The sequence below is a fragment of the Urocitellus parryii genome, chromosome X (genome assembly GCF_045843805.1).
Source record: "Urocitellus parryii isolate mUroPar1 chromosome X, mUroPar1.hap1, whole genome shotgun sequence".
Classification (NCBI taxonomy): Eukaryota; Metazoa; Chordata; class Mammalia; order Rodentia; family Sciuridae; genus Urocitellus; species Urocitellus parryii.
In genome coordinates, this window is record NC_135547.1 from 27660750 (window position 1) to 27678234 (window position 17485).

Sequence of the window (17485 nt, forward strand, 5' to 3'; positions counted from 1 at the left end):
AGTCAAAATTGAAAGACAGTTTTTCTTTTTAAAAATTCACTCAGTAGTACATACAATGGATTTCTCTGATCTACCATCCTTTAGTGTCAACTCATCTCTTACTTTTACTGTTATGTGCTCCCTAGCATATGGTTTGGCTGTGTCTTCAAACATTTGGTCACCTTATTTGGATTTTCAAGCTAATAAAATTTGGTTACAGTTGTCCAGGCATATTGTCTGTCAGAGTTTCAAATTAATCATAGTATTTGGTGAGAAAAAAATTAACAAAAGAATTTGTACATTTTAATGTGTTTTCCAACATTTGGGGACAGGGTAAGGAGCCTGGGACGTCTGTTGTAATACAGCTTAAAGATTAATGGTTAATTTTCCTGATCATATCAAAATGTCACCATAGTCTGAATAGGTACATTTGTGGGAAGCTTTTTTTCCTTTTCCTGTATACTTCAAAAGTCCTATCAAAGATAATCAATAATGTTGAAGAAATGTGGAGTCCAAGTGAAAAAGTGTGTGTTTGTGTGTGTGTGTGTGTGTGTGTGTGTGTGTGTGTATGTGGGAGTGGGTGGAAGAGAAATTCTCAGTATAAGTAGAATCTAAATGATTAGCAGAGACCACTTCCCAAATCAGCTTAAAAAGGCCCATATTTCAGCTGTGTGCATTAAAAAAAATTAAATGAGGGAAACAGCAGTCAAAGGGTGTTGTGTTGAGACATATTCATGAGTAATTCAAAAGATACTTCATAGGGGGATTACAATGTCTGCAACTCAAAAGGCAGGACAGCCCCCTCAGTGGTCTCCCCAGCACACTGGGCAAATGTCCACTTTCTTTACTCCTCTCTATTTTTATTTTCTTAAAGGGATTTGAGTTAGTATTAAACATTGTATTTTTAAAATATTCATTTTATCCCTACCCTATCTTCAGTAGGAATATGGCCAAGTATTTGGAAAAGATCTCAAGTATCCTAGTTGTCATCTAATATTTTTGGAGGTTTATAGGTTGAGAGGATTTTGGAATTACTTTTTCTCCTAGTGTTACTTTTTTAACATGAATCTGTATCAGGTTAAATTTCCAAAACCTAGTGGAGAATGATCATTTTGGTGCAGGTTTCCAAATCATAGTGGCATTTCCTTGGGCAATGACAATAAAGCTGTCGACTTGTTTTTTTTTTTTAGCATGTGTGCCTCCACCTCTGGTTGGGATATTTAATTTTGGAGCTGCTGTCTAAGTATATCAGTTTTCAAGTCAAGAGGGTTGATGATAATATTCCAGATGTCTCTCCCAGCTGCATGCGTTTTGTTCAGTCCCTCCCTGTTTTCCTTTATGGAACAGGTCCCTCTGTGCCAGTGACTTTGTGTAAGATGACAGTTAGGGAAAGCTTAGAAAATAAGGAAACAAAGGAATCATTTCAAAATATCACCATTTTAATGGCCGCCTTACCCAGGATCAGTATAAATGTCTGCAAGGCAATTAGAAGAGAATTTTATTTTATTTATTTCTCTGTCTTAGTGGAAGAACTAGAGGGCTAGCCCTAGGCTGTTTTATGCTATTACTATTGGGTCCCTGTAGTTTCAGGATGGAGTGAAAAAAGGAAGAAATGAACTCATTATGTTTGTAAATGTTGCAGAGGATCTTGTTTTATCCTTTAAAATTCAGAAGGCATGCTATCAGAACTCCCCATTTTTTTTAATGTGTGGGGAGTTAATATTCTTAAAATTGTCTCAATGCCTGGAGATTACTGAGATTTGAGGGTAAGGGGACATCAGTGTCAAGTCAAGGCCCCAGGTGCAGGATGATGTACTCTTGTGGGCTGCCTTCTCTTCCCCATTGGATTCAAGAACGGGGTGGGATAGAGGACATAATAAGGAAAGTGGCTTGGAACCCAATGGGATGGACCCCTTTATTATATGAATAACATGCATACTCTTTGTTAGGTTTATATAACATTTTCAGTACAAAGCAAGCTCAAATAATTGAGTTTTTCTACTGCTCAGTTTTAATTCTTACATCACTAACCTTTCTATGCTTCCCTGAAGGATCACCCCACAGAGTCCTTAATGTTGTCACTAGCAACCATTTGGGAAAAAAGAAAAAGTAGCATGTAGGGGAATTAAAAAATGATTTGCACTTCCTTATACCTAGAAATATCCGGCTTCTTCTCTAATCAGATTTTCAAAACAGCTCTATTTCCATAGGAATCACTCATTGGCTTTAAAGGTCAGCAGGAATTGGTGAACATTAGAAACCACAAACCAATTAGAATGTAGCAATAGATTTGTTCAGAATTGAATGTTGATTCCAATCCACTCCAGTAATATGCTCTTTAATTAAACCATCTGGAATGGATCAGTAGATAAAGACACAAAATGAGTGGGGGATGGAGTTTCAGTGTGGAGCAATGACTATTTCACCACACTTTTAAGTCTTTGTGCTAACATATCTTCCCAGAGAACCTCCTTTGGCCTGGTATGAGAATGAATGGACTTTGAAAACTTAATGGGAACTGATGTCATATTGATTACCATTAAAAGCACACCTTTATAATCTCTGATCATTGTTGAAGGAAAAATGTTTTCTAGTAGAACAAATGTCTCTTATCAGAGGGCCCAAGTCTGGTGTCTTGATATCCTAACTGGTCAGTTAATTCATATAGCACTTTCATGCCTACTGGGATGGTGAACATGAGCTCTGTTGAAGGTTGATATCAAATAAGATTTCCATGCAGCTGATCATGTGCTGACTATTCAGCAGATGGAAATCCCTGGCTTTTAGCCCTGACACATGTGAGTGATTGCATAGGTAGGAGGAATTGTCCCCAAAAAAGGTTCTGGGATTGCCATAATAGGGAGAGTCAAGGCCAGATTAGTATCAGAGGGTCTGGATATCATTTTGATGCTTCCAACTCTGGGCTCCTCTTCCCAGGTGGAGGTTATGATGTGTTCAGTAAGCAGGTGACAGAGGTGAGATATAGACATCCTGAGCCATGGAAAATTCTTGAAAGGGCTCCAGAATGGATCCTTTCTCCTTCAGGGAGTAAAAACTGTTTTCACTTAATTCTATAATGTCAAAAACACACTCCTCCTTGTTTTCCATGAAATAATTGAACAAATCTCATGGTAATACATGTAGAAATATATTACTTATTTATCAAAATAAGCTGGTTTAGAAACAACATTTGTTTACTTGCTCCTTTGAGAAAAAGTCAGTAATTATACCTGCTCTCCAGTATCTTGACTATTGGTTGGAGAGAGTGGCTAAACTTTTCCTCTCTACCTACTACTCAATTGCTTTTTGGATCATTGCTACAACCAGTTACAGTGGCTACAGTAGAAGCAGTGGCAGTGTCTTCAAGGGGTCCATTTTCTAATCTAAAGCACCCTTTTTTGTTTGTTGGGGAAACTGAAAAACATGTGATTTCTTAAAAACTGTAATGGAGGGGCTTTGGCTGTGACTCAGTGGTAGTGCACTTGCCTGGCACGTGTGAAGCATGGGTTCGATTCATAGCACCACATATAAATAAATGAAGGTCTATGAACAACTAAAAAAATATTAAAAAAACTGTAATGGAGTTTACATAGATTTACTAACTTTTGCTAGTGGACAATTTGCTATTCCCCTAGAGAGATTTGGACTGATGAGAGCAGGGGGAATAAATCTACTCAAAAAATTAAAAGAATTATAAACTTTCCTGTGAATTAAATTATCAGCCTGTATGTTTATACTTGAAACAACTATAATACATTTCAATAGAAAAATCCATGTCTAAAATAGAATATGTACTTTCTTCTAGTCCATCACTTGTCAGAGTCTTAGAGTCGATTACCTAACTTCTGTGAACTGCTGAAACATAAAATCACTGCTTTTGTAAGAGTTAGAAGAAAGAGAGATTTAGTTTAGTTCTTTCATTATTCAAGTAAGGCAACCCAAACTGACACAATTTAAATGACTTGCCCAAAGACAAACAATTCCTTTGTGGCAGGGTTGGGATTCAAACTTAGGAGTTCAAACTCAGTGCTCTCAACATGTCACCTGTTATATCTCACATGAGTATTAGTTCTAAAGGTTAGTGAATTAGATCACCAACTAAGCAGTACAGTATTTAAGATGCTCTCCTTTGATAACATTCCCTCCCTTTCCCAGTCTTCCCTTGAAAGCACTGTGAATCTGCCTTTGTGAGAAGATAATAAAATAAAAACCAGCAGGCCCAATTAGCTGCAAAGCACTTACTCTGAAAAATTCTTTTGTTGAACCGGAGTCCAGGGTCCCATATGCAATTTCAGTCTGCTTAGCTAGGTCTTCAGCACTCTCTATGGGAGAAACCATTCTCTCCACAGTCAGGAAAGCAGCGAGATTGGCAGTATAGGAAGAAATTATGATCAGGGTGAAGAACCACCAAACCCCTCCAACAATGCGCCCGGAGAGTGATCTACAATGTAAAACAAAAACAAATCCAGACCCAAAGGGGCCAGATCTCAGTTAAGAAATCCTTATCTTTATTTCTGGAAAGAGGAGTAGTTTCAGTACAGCTTATGGAGGAGGGAAGTAGATGATGTGAGAGAATTAACATCAGACAAAAGTCACATGTTAATGACAATACTACATGTCATGATAGTATATGATAGTGCACACAGAATGCTTTTCAGGACTGTACAGGTTTTGTTCTACTTTGTATCTTGAATATCCCTTAATGGTCCATATGTGGAAATTTTGATTAGTAGCCTGTGGTTTTACTGGGAGGTGGTAGAACCTTTAAGAGGTGGGACCTATCTAGAGGAAGTTAGGTTACTAGGATGTGCCCTTGAAGGGAATATTGGGATCCCAGTACACTTTTCTCTCTCTTGCTTTCCTGCCATCATGAGTTGGATGGGTTTCCTCTGCCACATGCTTCCCCCATGATATATTTCCTCACCACAGGCTCAAAGCAAAGTACCATGGACTGAAATCTCTGAAGTGATGAGCTAAAATAAACCTTTTCTCCTTTTAGGTTTTTTACCTCAGTAAATGCTATTAACATAGCTGACTAACACAGGATTTCTAAACAGGAATTTTTTAATCACAAAAACATTTTTATTATCTCCCACTTACATGTAATAATTTAACCAATTGAGTTCTCTGTGAGCTTTATTAAGCACATCTACAGAATATGGCATTATTTAAAGCAAGCGTTTCTTGGCCTTGGTTGCACATTAGAATCATCTTGGATATTTAAGAAAATAACAGCCAAAAGAAAATAAAAGAAAGAAAAACTCATGCTCAGGTCTACTGGATATCAATTAAGTTAGAACCTGGGAAGTGGAATCCAGACACATGTATTTTTAAAATCTCCACTGGTGACTACAATGTGCAGCGAAGGTTGTGAACCATTGATGTAAGGCAACATCATAGGAGGAAGAGTCAAAAGGCTTTCCATGTGTAAAGAGAAATGGGCAGCTACTAAATTAGCACTATTCACTTTGAGTTTAATATATTTAATAAAGACATTATAATTTTGTGGAGTTGATCACCCATGAGGCAAGGAGCTAGATTGTAATGTTCATTGTTACTTCATATAAATGTCTAGTGAGACTCAGGAGATCAAAACTCTTCCCTTTTACAAACTAAACCTTAGCCAGTGAGGGCAGGCCCCAAAATGATGCAGGAAAATACCTGTACAATGGGGTGTGTGAGGCATTAAAACACTTATTTCCTTCCCCCTCACCAAAGTGCCCCCCAAAATGACTTTTTCCTGGCCTGCTTATGATTGGAATCATCCTCTGTGGGTCTTCAGAGGCTTTGATCAAAATGTAACACTTCAACAGTACCTATCAGTAGGAAATGTGACAGAAGAGAGGTAAGTTCATAAGGGTATATTTTGTTCTTCAATATTCCTGTACATTGGCACCAGCAGGGGCCTTTGTTAAGGTGCAGATTTATAACATCTGAGTGACCAAGAATCTGTATTTCTTAAGCATCTTGGGTTTCTGCAAAGAGATCTTCAGACTAAACAGAAACAAATGTTGTTAATCAGTGATTCTTAACTCCACCTGTACATCAGTATCATCTGGGGACTGTGGTATGTTGGGGGGGGCAGCATGAGGGCAATGAATGCTCAATGATGGGTAATGGATTCTATTTAGGAAACTGCATCTCCTTTGCAGTGTTGCTGATGGTTGGTTTGGTCCACGGAAATGAGAATCTGCTCCTTGGGTTTTATAAAATATCGCCACATCACCCCCAGGATAGTTCTGCTATGAGGCAGAACTCCATTCTTGTTAGGCTATGTTCTCCCATGCCAAAAAAAAAAAAAAAAAAAAAACCTCATGGAAAGAGAACCCACTCTGTCATAAAGTCAAGAATAGGCAGAGTAGCCTGGCACATCTCCAGACTCTGTGGGAAGAGGACAGTTCTGGATGGAGAGCTGACAAATCAAGCTCTTTTCTGTCTGTACTTTCATTTCACTACTTGGAAACAAATTCAAATTTCTGTGTCCCAAGATAACCTTTCTTTTTCAGGCTCTGGAAAATTCAGTTGTTTTAGATGCTACACTCCAGTCAAATACTTTTGGCAGGTGTTTTGATAAATAGTATTCTTTGCTGCTAAACTATAGCAAACTTACTTTTTTAAAGTTTCCAATTCCCATTAGTCCCTGGAAGCCTAAAACAACCATTATTTCTTTATTTCAAAACATAATCACTTTTAGTTTTTCAGATGTGAAAATCTGCTTTGCAACAGATTTTCCTAACTAATAGTTATACTCTCTCAGGATTTTATCTTGGAAAATTTCTCTTTTAGTCAGAAGAGGTAAAAACACCTGGATGAGTCAGAATGAATGTGTCACACTTCCCAATGCTAAAAGTATATATATAGTGTTTGAATTAGGAATTTAGACCTTTCATCTTCATTGTTGCCAGATACATTCAATTTATTCTGGACTGATGTGACTCTGGAAATAATTTTATTGTATAAAAGATTAATGCTTCAAGGTAGCATCCATAGTAATAGGGTAATAAAAGATGATAACAATAAATTAGTGGTTATTGAGTATTTCCTATATGCCAGACTCTGTTCTAATTGCTTTATATATATCAAATTTTAAAATTGTCTATCCCTATGGTTAAGGGATATTTTAAATATAAGCAACAGAGGCATTTAGAGATAAACTGAGGCACACAGGGGGAGAAGTAGAAAAAAAATCTATACTTACATACTAGGGAGAAATGCCCAGAGTTTTATACTACAAAATACCTATATTTTGTATAAGAAAATTCCAGATGGTGTGTAAATCATAGAAGGTGCAATTTTCCTACAAACACTGAGAAATAGCAAAACTGAATATTGTTTGTTACCTATTGTCCATTTGGATTGGAACCGTGAATGTCAACCTTACATTGAATGATTTTTTTTTTTTTTTTTTTTTTTTTTTGCCGAGACCAAGGGGAGAACTGATTTTGGAGTAATTCCAGAATCACAGTTTGGTATGAAAAGAGGTATACTCTGCTGCTCAGAATACTAATGGTACTTTATGCATTGTCTACTTGAAATGTGAAGAAAATATAGTAATTTATTGAAATTACATTGTGCCATTTTATTGAGGCTAATGGACTGTGGCTATGTCTGTCTGATCTAAAATCAAGCCTGCACATCATAATCTGGTTATTTTGGCCACCTTAATATTGACTCAGATCATCATGTGGTTGATCTGAATGACTCAGCTGAGATTGGTTGTTGACATGACTGAAAATAAACCTAAATGCAAAATGGTCATTTTCATGTCATCTTGTCTACCTGGTATTGACTTTGGTAATTATGTGGGTAATATACAGCCAGTCTCTCCATATCCTCAGGTTCCTCATTCACAGACTCAACCAGCTGAAGATCAAAAATACTAAAAAAATTGCCTCTGTACTGAACGTGTACAGAATTTTTTCTTGTCATTATTCCCTAAGCAATAGAATATAGCAACTATTTGCATACCATTTACATTATATTAGGTACTATATGTAATCTAGAGATGATTTAAAGTATATGGGAGGATGTGCATAAGTAATATGAAAATACTATGCCACTTTGTATAGGAGACTTGAGCATCTGTGGGTTTCGGTATCCATAGGGGGTCCTGGAACCAATCCCTGGTACCAAGGGATGATTGTACTTATGCGCATGGAGATTTTGGGTGAGTACCCACATAGAAATGGTATAATAATTTTACAAACCTCAACAAAGAGCTTCTGTGGAATCAGAGTGGAATGTACAAGGTTGCATTCAACATTATCCTCTGAAGACAGTAGTAACTTTGACAAAAGATTTGGCAGATTTTCTACCACTTTCTTCTTTTGTTTGACATGAATGCTTAAATGTTTTCACTAACAAAATGTGCAGGGGAAGCTACAGGGAAGAAGCTCCATAAGCATTTTTACATTTCCCTTTTCTCATTAAAACCACTTAAAACCACATTTCACATGGAGGCTATATAAAAAGTGACTGATGGGTCAATCCCATCACATTTTATAAAGGACCTATTAAAACAAGACAAGACTTTATAGTTGAGTTAAAAAGACCTGTCATTTTCCAATTCCTTTCTTTCCACTAATGTAGCTGCAAATGTTTAACATTCATTTCAAATAGTTTTGTTGCACAAGATAGATTTCAAGGTTAGCATAATGAAATGACTGTAAAATGCTGTACATTTAGTATTTATAAATGCACCATAGGAGTATATAATGCCTTTTGAAAAAAATGTAGGAGGAGTTGTGAAGTTAATGAAAGTAAATTAGTAACAAAAGAAAATAGAATATAAAACATTGCAAAATATACATATCAGATAATATACAATGTTCTTGTTATCTGTAATTGTTAAGAAACTGGAGTTTGAGTTAGTAATAAAATGTGTTTTATGACATCTAACATGATAATAAAAGTGAGCTATGTGCTCTAACCTTCCTCCTGTAAGTAAATTTTGTAATCTGCACTTTACTAGCTTTACAAGATGAAGAGCTGGAACTAAAAACTGCGTCTCCTTTATACAAACTCTTTATCATTCTTTTTTCCCCTTCGTTTTCCAAGTATGTATCATTTCTACATTCCATTCAATGCTGGGTCTGTGACACATTTGTAAAAAATGTGCAGAATCAATCTTTGGCTCATAGTCTTCTCTGATAGAAATAAGTAACCATGTCCCAAAGACAGAAAGCTACAGCTTTCAGCCAGGAAAGTTGTGAAATAGTTCTAATAAAAATCCTGCTATTACATCACTAATTTATTGCCACATCACTACTGCTTTGAAGTGAATTTGCAGTAGGATGCAGAGAGTGGTGATATATCAACAGAGGAAAGGATATTGCTTAAATGGGGCAAAAAAAATTCCTGTTGTCTTTGATCCCATTCATTATACACTTCATGTTATGTATTACTCTGTACATACTTTCCATTTTATTTTATTTTCTAATATCTCCAGTGACATGTTTATTTTATAAGTGGTTCTTATTATAAGAGCTATTCTTATCTAATGGTCAAAGGTGCATTTTAAACATTGGCTCCTCTGCACCATACACATACTTGCACCCCCAGCACATTAACTATCAGCAGAACTTTGATAATGACAGGAAAAGATTTGTTTCAGACATACTTTCCATTTTAAAGGAGACTATCTGTGGAGGATCTATGTATAACCTGAACAGATTTCCTGCCTATTTCTACAAATTAATATCTTGGAAACTTGATAGGACCTGGGCATGGTGACATATGCTTGTAATATCAGCAACTTGGGAGGCTAAGGCAGGAGGATTGCAAGTTTGAGGTCAGCCTCTGCAGTTTAGCAAGACACTTGACAACTTAGGGAGATACTATTTGAAATATAAAAACGACTGAGGATGTAGCTCACTGGTAAAGCACCCCTGGGTTCAACTTCCCAGGAAAACAGCAAATAAAGAAAAAAAGAAAACTTAATGGGAAGTAATATTTCTATAAGAATCTGAATACAGTAATTAATCAGGTTCTAGTGATAGACCCAACCTTTCTTAAAATTGGGCATCTCGCCATAAAACCATGAAAAGATAATTTCGGCTTTACTATAAATTACTGCAAATTCTGAACCTACTTGGAATGCCTGCCCGTGCCCTGAACTCACCCAGGTCCGGTTTTCCCTGACCAGATAACAACCCTTTCCTAAACCTTAGTGACGCCTCATAAATTCTGGCCTTCCCTGGCCGGACAATGACCCTCTCTGAGTCTCTAAGATCTCCATAAATTCTGATGCCGGGGCCAGCAAAAATGTAAACTTGTGTTATGCTCCTCAGAGTGTTGTTATCTGTAACCCCCCCTTTGTGTAACTTTTTGGGCTATAAAACTGGGCCACAAAGAAGCCTCGGGGCTGTCTTGTTCCCGCCGTTTTGGGAGGGAAAGGCAGCCCGGCGGGTCGAAATAATAAGCTTGCTTTAATTTGATTTTAATTGGAGTCAGTGGTCTTTTCTTGCGTCCTGGTCTAACACTAGTTAGTCCGTTCTTCCCATTTTTTTTTTCCTGTAAAAAACTACCCCAACCCTCATCTCTTCAATATAGATAGCCCTCAGATGTCCCTGCAGCTCCACAGAAAGTCAGCAGGGGGAGTGTTTGCCTGGACTTGGACTCTGGACTGCTTAAGTGGTTCTATCAAAGTTAAACAAAGGGAATCAATTTCATATTTGAAAAATGCAACCTCCTGTCAATATCTGTAAAGTATTGTGGAACAATACAATCAAATTATTTTCCAGGAGTATAATCCTTAATGAAGGATATTGGGGACCAAGAAGAAATGTTGCTGGTTATTTTTCATCAGAGACCTGCAATTTATACTGACCAGTATTTCACTTGTATTCCTGAGGAGTTTTAGGAACTCAATTAAAAGTGCAATATTATGTGTTAGTATTTGTGGAACTAGAATGATTAGATGAAGCCAATTTAATAATAATGACAGGTAACATTTATAGAGTTCTTACATGGGAGCCATTGTGCTTTCCATTTTACTGATGAGGAACTGAAGCTTATTAAGGTTTAGTAATTTGCTCCAGGTTACACAACTGCTAAGCAGATTGTGAATCTGCTGAAACTAACTTCACACCCACATGCTTAACCACTATGCTCCTTCCATCTGGCTGCACTCACTGCCTATCTCTCTATCTCTTGCTCAGGGAAGAGGGTTACATTGAATCTGGTCACATTTTCTCTTGAGTGCCCCCAGCAAGTCAGCTTGTATGTGGATATAATCTCAGATTATTACATTGATTACTTTCTCTAAAGTTGACTCAGCCTCTAGCTTTATGTAGAACAAAATAATTTACTCTGACCAATTAGAGTAGTTCAAATATCAAACCTAATATTGATGTAGTCTCTTGAATCTCCTAAGTAACTGTCAATAACTTTATTTGATGGAAATGGAATGATGCCAGCATTTTTCCTCATGATGTCTTATTGCTGATTTTGCAGTCTTTTACTTCAAGTGAACACATGCTCAACAGCATTTTGAATGTTCTCTATTCTACTTTCATTAACACTAGGGCAAAGGCAGAGTTTCTTCAGGGGCTGGGAGACTGGAAAATGGCTTTGAGCATGAGGGAAGGAATGGAACAAGCAATGTGCTTTCAGGTGCACAGTGGAAGGCAGTGTACTGTTGTGAAAATAATTGTACTGTCAGCTATTAGACCCTCCCTCCATGACTTTGGGTTCCATCATGGTCACGTCTTGTTTTTTTGAGGGGATAGTTACTGGGGATTGAACCTAGGGCACTCCACCCCTGAGTTACATCCTAGTTCTATTTATTTATTTATTTATTTATTTATTTATTTATTTATTTATTTATTTATTTATAAATTTGAGACAGGATCTTGCTAATTTGCTGAGGCTCGCCTTAAATTTGCAATCCTCTTGCTTCAGCTTCCTGAGTTACTGGGATTATAGGCGTGCACCACTGTACTCAGCTCCATCATGTCTTTTCTCTGGATAATAATCCTTTGTCTGTGATATGAGAAAAGCAGTGTGAAGTAGAAAGAGCAAGGGTTTTAGAATTGGAGCTAGGCTTGAATCTGGCTCTGCCATTAGCTGTGTGATCAGGTAGATTATTTAATCTGTGTCACTTTCTTCAATTTAAAAATAAATACAATGTTCTCACCCTGTGGTAGTGTTTTGAGGATTTTGATCCAGATGATAATGTAGGTAAAGTGCCCATACACAATGGGAGCTCAGTGAAGGTTGTTGGTTTGTCCCTAGTAAATGGCAGGCGTTGGACTAATTTCTCTCTGACCTTTCCGCCTGCTCTAATACTTGTTAATTCTACTTTAAATGTGAATTGCTTCCATTTTGAGAAAAGTCAGAGTGTACAATGTATGCTCACATTCTGGGCTTTCTGGAGAGCCTGCATTCCAAATGTGACCATTAAATGGAAATAATGTATAATGCTGGTGTTTTCAGTCAAGGCAACCACAAATCTCAGAGTGCAACTATGTTATTATCAGGGATTTTAAAATCTGTTAATAGAGAAACACATTATAGTGGGCTTTGCTGTTATACAACTAAGCCCAAATATATAACCAATAGAGCTCTCAAGACAAGGAGAAACATGTTTCTTACTGGTATATAATAAATAGAATAATATTTTATTAAGAAGCTTAAAGATATAATTTTTTTTAAGGACACAAAAGACTATCAGAGGAGGGATCACCCTTAAGGTAGAAAATATAGAGCTTGTAAAGGTAATAATTTATCACTTGAAAGTACAATTAGGATAATACTTGTTACTTTAGACAAGTGTTATTCTGTAGGCTGTGTGCCCTATTGCTGGGCTGAGTTGTGACCAGCATTTAAAAAAACAGAAAATATGAGTGTGTGATACACTGTAAGGCTAATGTTTGTTGGAACTTTTGTTATATACATAAATGTGTATTGAGTCATGATGGAAAATTTCTTTTTAAAAATTTCTTTTTAGTTGTTGATGGACTTTATTGTCTTTATTTTTATGTGGTGCTGAGGATTGAACCCAGTGCCTCACACATGCTAGGTGAGCACGCTACCACTGAGCCACAACCCCAGCCCTGGAAAAATTTCTTATTGTGGGTTATCGGTCAAAAATTTTGAAAGCCATTGTCCTATATGACAATATGAGGAATAGCATATTAAAACTCTGTACCTTGAAAACAATATTTGATGTTTCAATTCTTCTACAAAATTAAAAAAAAACTGCTTCAACATGTCATTTTCAGGTCATCATCTTGGAATCTTGGAGTTATTGCTTAAACCAATATGCATAAATACTTCCAAAAATGGCTTTTGAAGAAACTGGTTTGAGCCAGGAATGGTGGTGCACACCTGTAATCCCAGCAGCTGAGGCAGGAGGATCGAGAGTTCAAAGCCAGCCTCAGCAACCGCAAGGCCCTAAGCAACTCAGTGAGACCCTGTATCTAAATAAAATAAAAAATAGGTCTGGGGATGTGGCTCAGTGGTTTAGTGCCCCTGAGTTCAATCACTGGTACTAAAGAGAAAAGAAAACAAAACAAAATCTGGTTGAGTATTATGCAGCACTCTAGTGAGGACAACACAATTTAATTTTGAAAATTCACTTACAGAAACCAGTAAGATCTTCAACCTTGATGACTCTAGCATTGTCTCAAAACACAGCACCAGCCATGTTAAAAGTATTTCAATTAGAGAATCATTCAGAAACTTTAGTCTCTTTCTTATTTTGTACCAGAAATTGAATCTAGGGATGCTTAACCACTTTTTCTTGAAGTGAATGTTTCAAAAAAAATTTAAAAAGAGAATATCAAGCCAAATGAACTCCCAGATAATATTGCAAAATGATACATATTCTGTAGACAAAAGGAATAGGAGGCGAAATAATTGGAGAATTTGACCAAGCAGATTGAGGGTGGCAGAAAATGTATGATTGGGATGTACGAGTTTTGGCCCACACAGGCTATTCAAAAAAGCTGCTTGAGAGGGTTACCAGTAAGTTATACTGCCAAGCTTCATTTTTAATGTTTTGTGCTCTGAGTGGATAATCTCAAAAAGCAGTATGCTAGAAAAACTGGGTAAGGAACTTCTAAGTCTTTATAATCTAAACCAAATTCCCTATATTATAGTTGTTCCACATCCTTGTCACCACTTGATATTATTGTCTGTCTTTTTGATTGTAGCCATTCTGGAGGAGGTGTAAGGGATCTCATTGTGGTTTTAGTTTGCAGTTCCCTAATGACCAATGATATTGAGCATCTTTTCATTAACCATTTATGCATCTTCTTATGGGGATTGTCTTCTCAAATCTTTCATCCATTTTAAAAATTGGGTTGTCTTTTTTATTGATTTGCAGCAGATTGCTATATGTTGTAGATATAATTCTTTTATCAGATATATGATTTGATAATATTTTCTTTCCGTGACTTGATTTTTTCCATTTATTAATGGTATCTTTTGAAATTTTTGGATTTTGATGAAATTTATTGAATTTTTAATCAACTGTGCTTTTTGGTCTCTATGTGAGAACTCTGTCCATTCCAAGGTCACACTAATTTACTTCTGTTTTCTTTGAGAAGTTTTATAGTTTTAGCTAGGAAACTTGGGTGAGATATGACAGTGTATAGTTCAAGGATATCTGAGAGCAAAATAAAAAGAAGATAGTGAAAAGGAAGGTGTAAAGGATTTTAAAGAGAGCTCTATCTTGCATACTTTGTCTAGATTCAATCTCTTGACAAATGAGAAAATGTTTTAGCTGAATTAATGAGGAAACCATGTCCATTTGATCAAGATTTAGTATTCACTTTATCTGAATAATATTAATATTAGCTGGCAAGGTTACCTTTATCTGGAGTTCAGATGTTTGCTATAACATGTGTATATAAATATGCAACACCATAGAAATGCATGACAGACATTCAAAGCAACACCAATGACACACTTCATGGACACAAGCAAACACAATGGCTTGATGATAGTTTGTCACTGGATGGAATGTTAGAGGAAAGAAATCTGGAGTTGAGATGAATGAATACCAGATGCACATGAATGGAGTCTGGTCATAAAATGCAAGGGGGCGTTGGGTATGACATGGAAACAAACCTTGGAGAAATATCACATCCTTGCTGCATAAAGGCACCCAAGGAAAACCAAAGGCTGTTAAATATTCCAAATTCATTAGGAGGGTCAGGAGGGCTTTGTGGATCACGAGGTTCTTCATTGTTGTCTTCCAAGTGCCATTCATAAGGGCTGAATCTGCTGACTAGGAAAAGAACTACACTGACTCCAATGTAAGCAAAGACAATGCACATCCAGATTTCATAAGCCAGTGGGTCTAGAAATGAGAATACGCCTGGTTTTGATTTCTGAGGCTTCTTTATCATGATGGAGATGCCTAGGCTCATAAACGGCTTTGAAAAATCGATGACTTCTTCACGGACCAATGTTATTGTAAGTGGAGCAACAGCTATATCAGCTCTCTGAAAAACAAATATGTATATAACTTTTAGAGACAGTCTTTCATTCAGTCATTTGCCACCTAATATAATTCTTTGGTGGAAACATAAAATCTTACATTGATACAACTAATTCACTTATCAATGCTTATGTTAGAAAAGTCATAGCATTTCATAAGTTTTAACTTGATGGTAAATTAAGGAATGGGAACTGGTCTGTTGTCCTGAGACATATTAGCTAACTAACTCCATTTTCCCCCTAATTTGTTTTTGCTACCTTGCAACTAAACTTGTATTCCCTTATGACTTATCCCTGTTTAACTCTTATTTTCTTATTTTAAATATTTTTACAGTCTTATCTCCCTCAGTTGACTAGAAACTTTTGTTGAGCAAGCAGAATAGAGTATATTTATATTTGCTTTCCTTATGCCATGTGGAGCAACACAGGGTCATAGCATTCAGTTTAATTCTTGAGTGTTTGCTATGTTGTATTATTCTTGAATTATTTTTTTGACAGCTTGTCTATTAAAACAGATTCTTTGAAAGCAGGGACTGAGTCTTCTATTTTTATATCTATCATTGCAACAGATTCTAAACTGAAAAACTGTAGATGTCTTAAAAAGTTGTTGATTTTTGAATATGATGTATGAAAACATGAAAGAACTCTTCATGGGCAATGACATGGATAAAACAGTTATTATAATACATATTAATTTATATAGTGAGCTATATTTTATAATGATGAATATCAGTATTGCACTCACTTGTATCAGATCAATAAAATCAATGTCAGCAGTGCATTGCATAATTAACTCAGGCAAAAGTAAGCCACGTTTTTATATTAATCCCAGGAAAAGAGGCACTAGTAATTTCTGCACTTATTTCTTTTTTTTTCCACAACTGTTCCTTTACAACAATAGTAGGTTTTGGTAATAAACCTGGCCTTAAAATGACACATGGAAAAAAAAGGCTTCCAATGAAGAAAAGGCTTGGAGATGATATATCAGATATAAAGTGAAAACACCAATTTTGATCAATTTTTTTCTATGATAAATATAGTTATGTCCCCCTATGTACCAGAGGGGAGAGATGGGGAAAGAATGAAAAGCTCTGAGATAGAGTATGTGTTCAAAGAAATGAAGTTTTACTGATTTGAATTATATATGGTAATTCAAATCAGTTGAGCAATAGTCCTTAATTTAAGGGAAAATTCAGATGATAAATAGCTAACTCATTTTTGGGTGATTACTTGGTATGACACTGTGCTAAGTACCTTTTACATATCTTGTTTACTTCTCACAGAAACCTTGAGCTTAGTATAATTAGCATTTCCATGTTAGAGATGGAGAAACTGAAATGCTGAGCAGCTAGGATTAGAAACCTGCAGTTATCAACTCAGCAAAACCCCCTTAGGTTCATTCCAATGCATATTTGAATGCCTATTCTGTGTCAAGCACTGTTCTAGGTGCTGGGAATGGACCAGTGAACAAAGCAAACAAAACAGATTTTTAAAAAAGTACTTACCTGCATGGAGGACATCTTACATCCTTTATATCCTAGTAAAAGTTTCAGAAAGCATGTGCTTATCAAAGCCAATAGCCTATTGACCATCTATCTTGTGGCTTGCCACCATTTCAAACCCATCACCTATGATCTCAAAGTAGATTCTTCTTTAAGTTTGTGAATGATGCTTATTTCAGACCTTTCCCACTTTCTAATTCTTATCAGTTTTACTGCCTCTGTGAATGATGTTGCTTCTTTCTTTATACCACCTCAGTGTTCCTCTTCTCCTTAACATATTGCTACAGCTTAATCCATTCCTTCTGTGAATTTCCATGTCATAGAAAGTAACATTCTTGCTAAGATTTAATCCACTTATTCCAGGCCTCTCATATTCTTCTGTCTTCTTTAAGCCTAGTTCCATCTACTATCTCTTTTACATCTTTAATTAATCCTTGTCCATTCATCTATCTCAGTGGTTCTCAAAATATGGTCCTTGGATTATAGCCAAAATTTTCACCTGGGAACTTGTTAGAAATACTAATGCTCAACTCATACCTAACATGTATGGAATCAGA

The 17485-nt window shown here is 36.4% G+C and overlaps 1 protein-coding gene across 2 annotated transcripts in view; it reads right to left on the minus strand.

Annotated features, from left to right (window-relative positions):
* Window positions 1-17485, minus strand: part of Gria3 (glutamate ionotropic receptor AMPA type subunit 3) — a 264009-nt gene that overhangs the window by 46059 nt on the left and 200465 nt on the right. For both annotated transcript variants that reach the window (XM_026413620.2, XM_026413621.2), the window contains exons 11-12: window positions 15055-15431; window positions 4222-4420 (exon numbers count right to left, since the gene is read on the minus strand). In XM_026413620.2, coding sequence (XP_026269405.1) covers window positions 4222-4420; window positions 15055-15431 — 576 coding nt within the window. The remainder of the gene's footprint in view (window positions 1-4221; window positions 4421-15054; window positions 15432-17485) is intronic.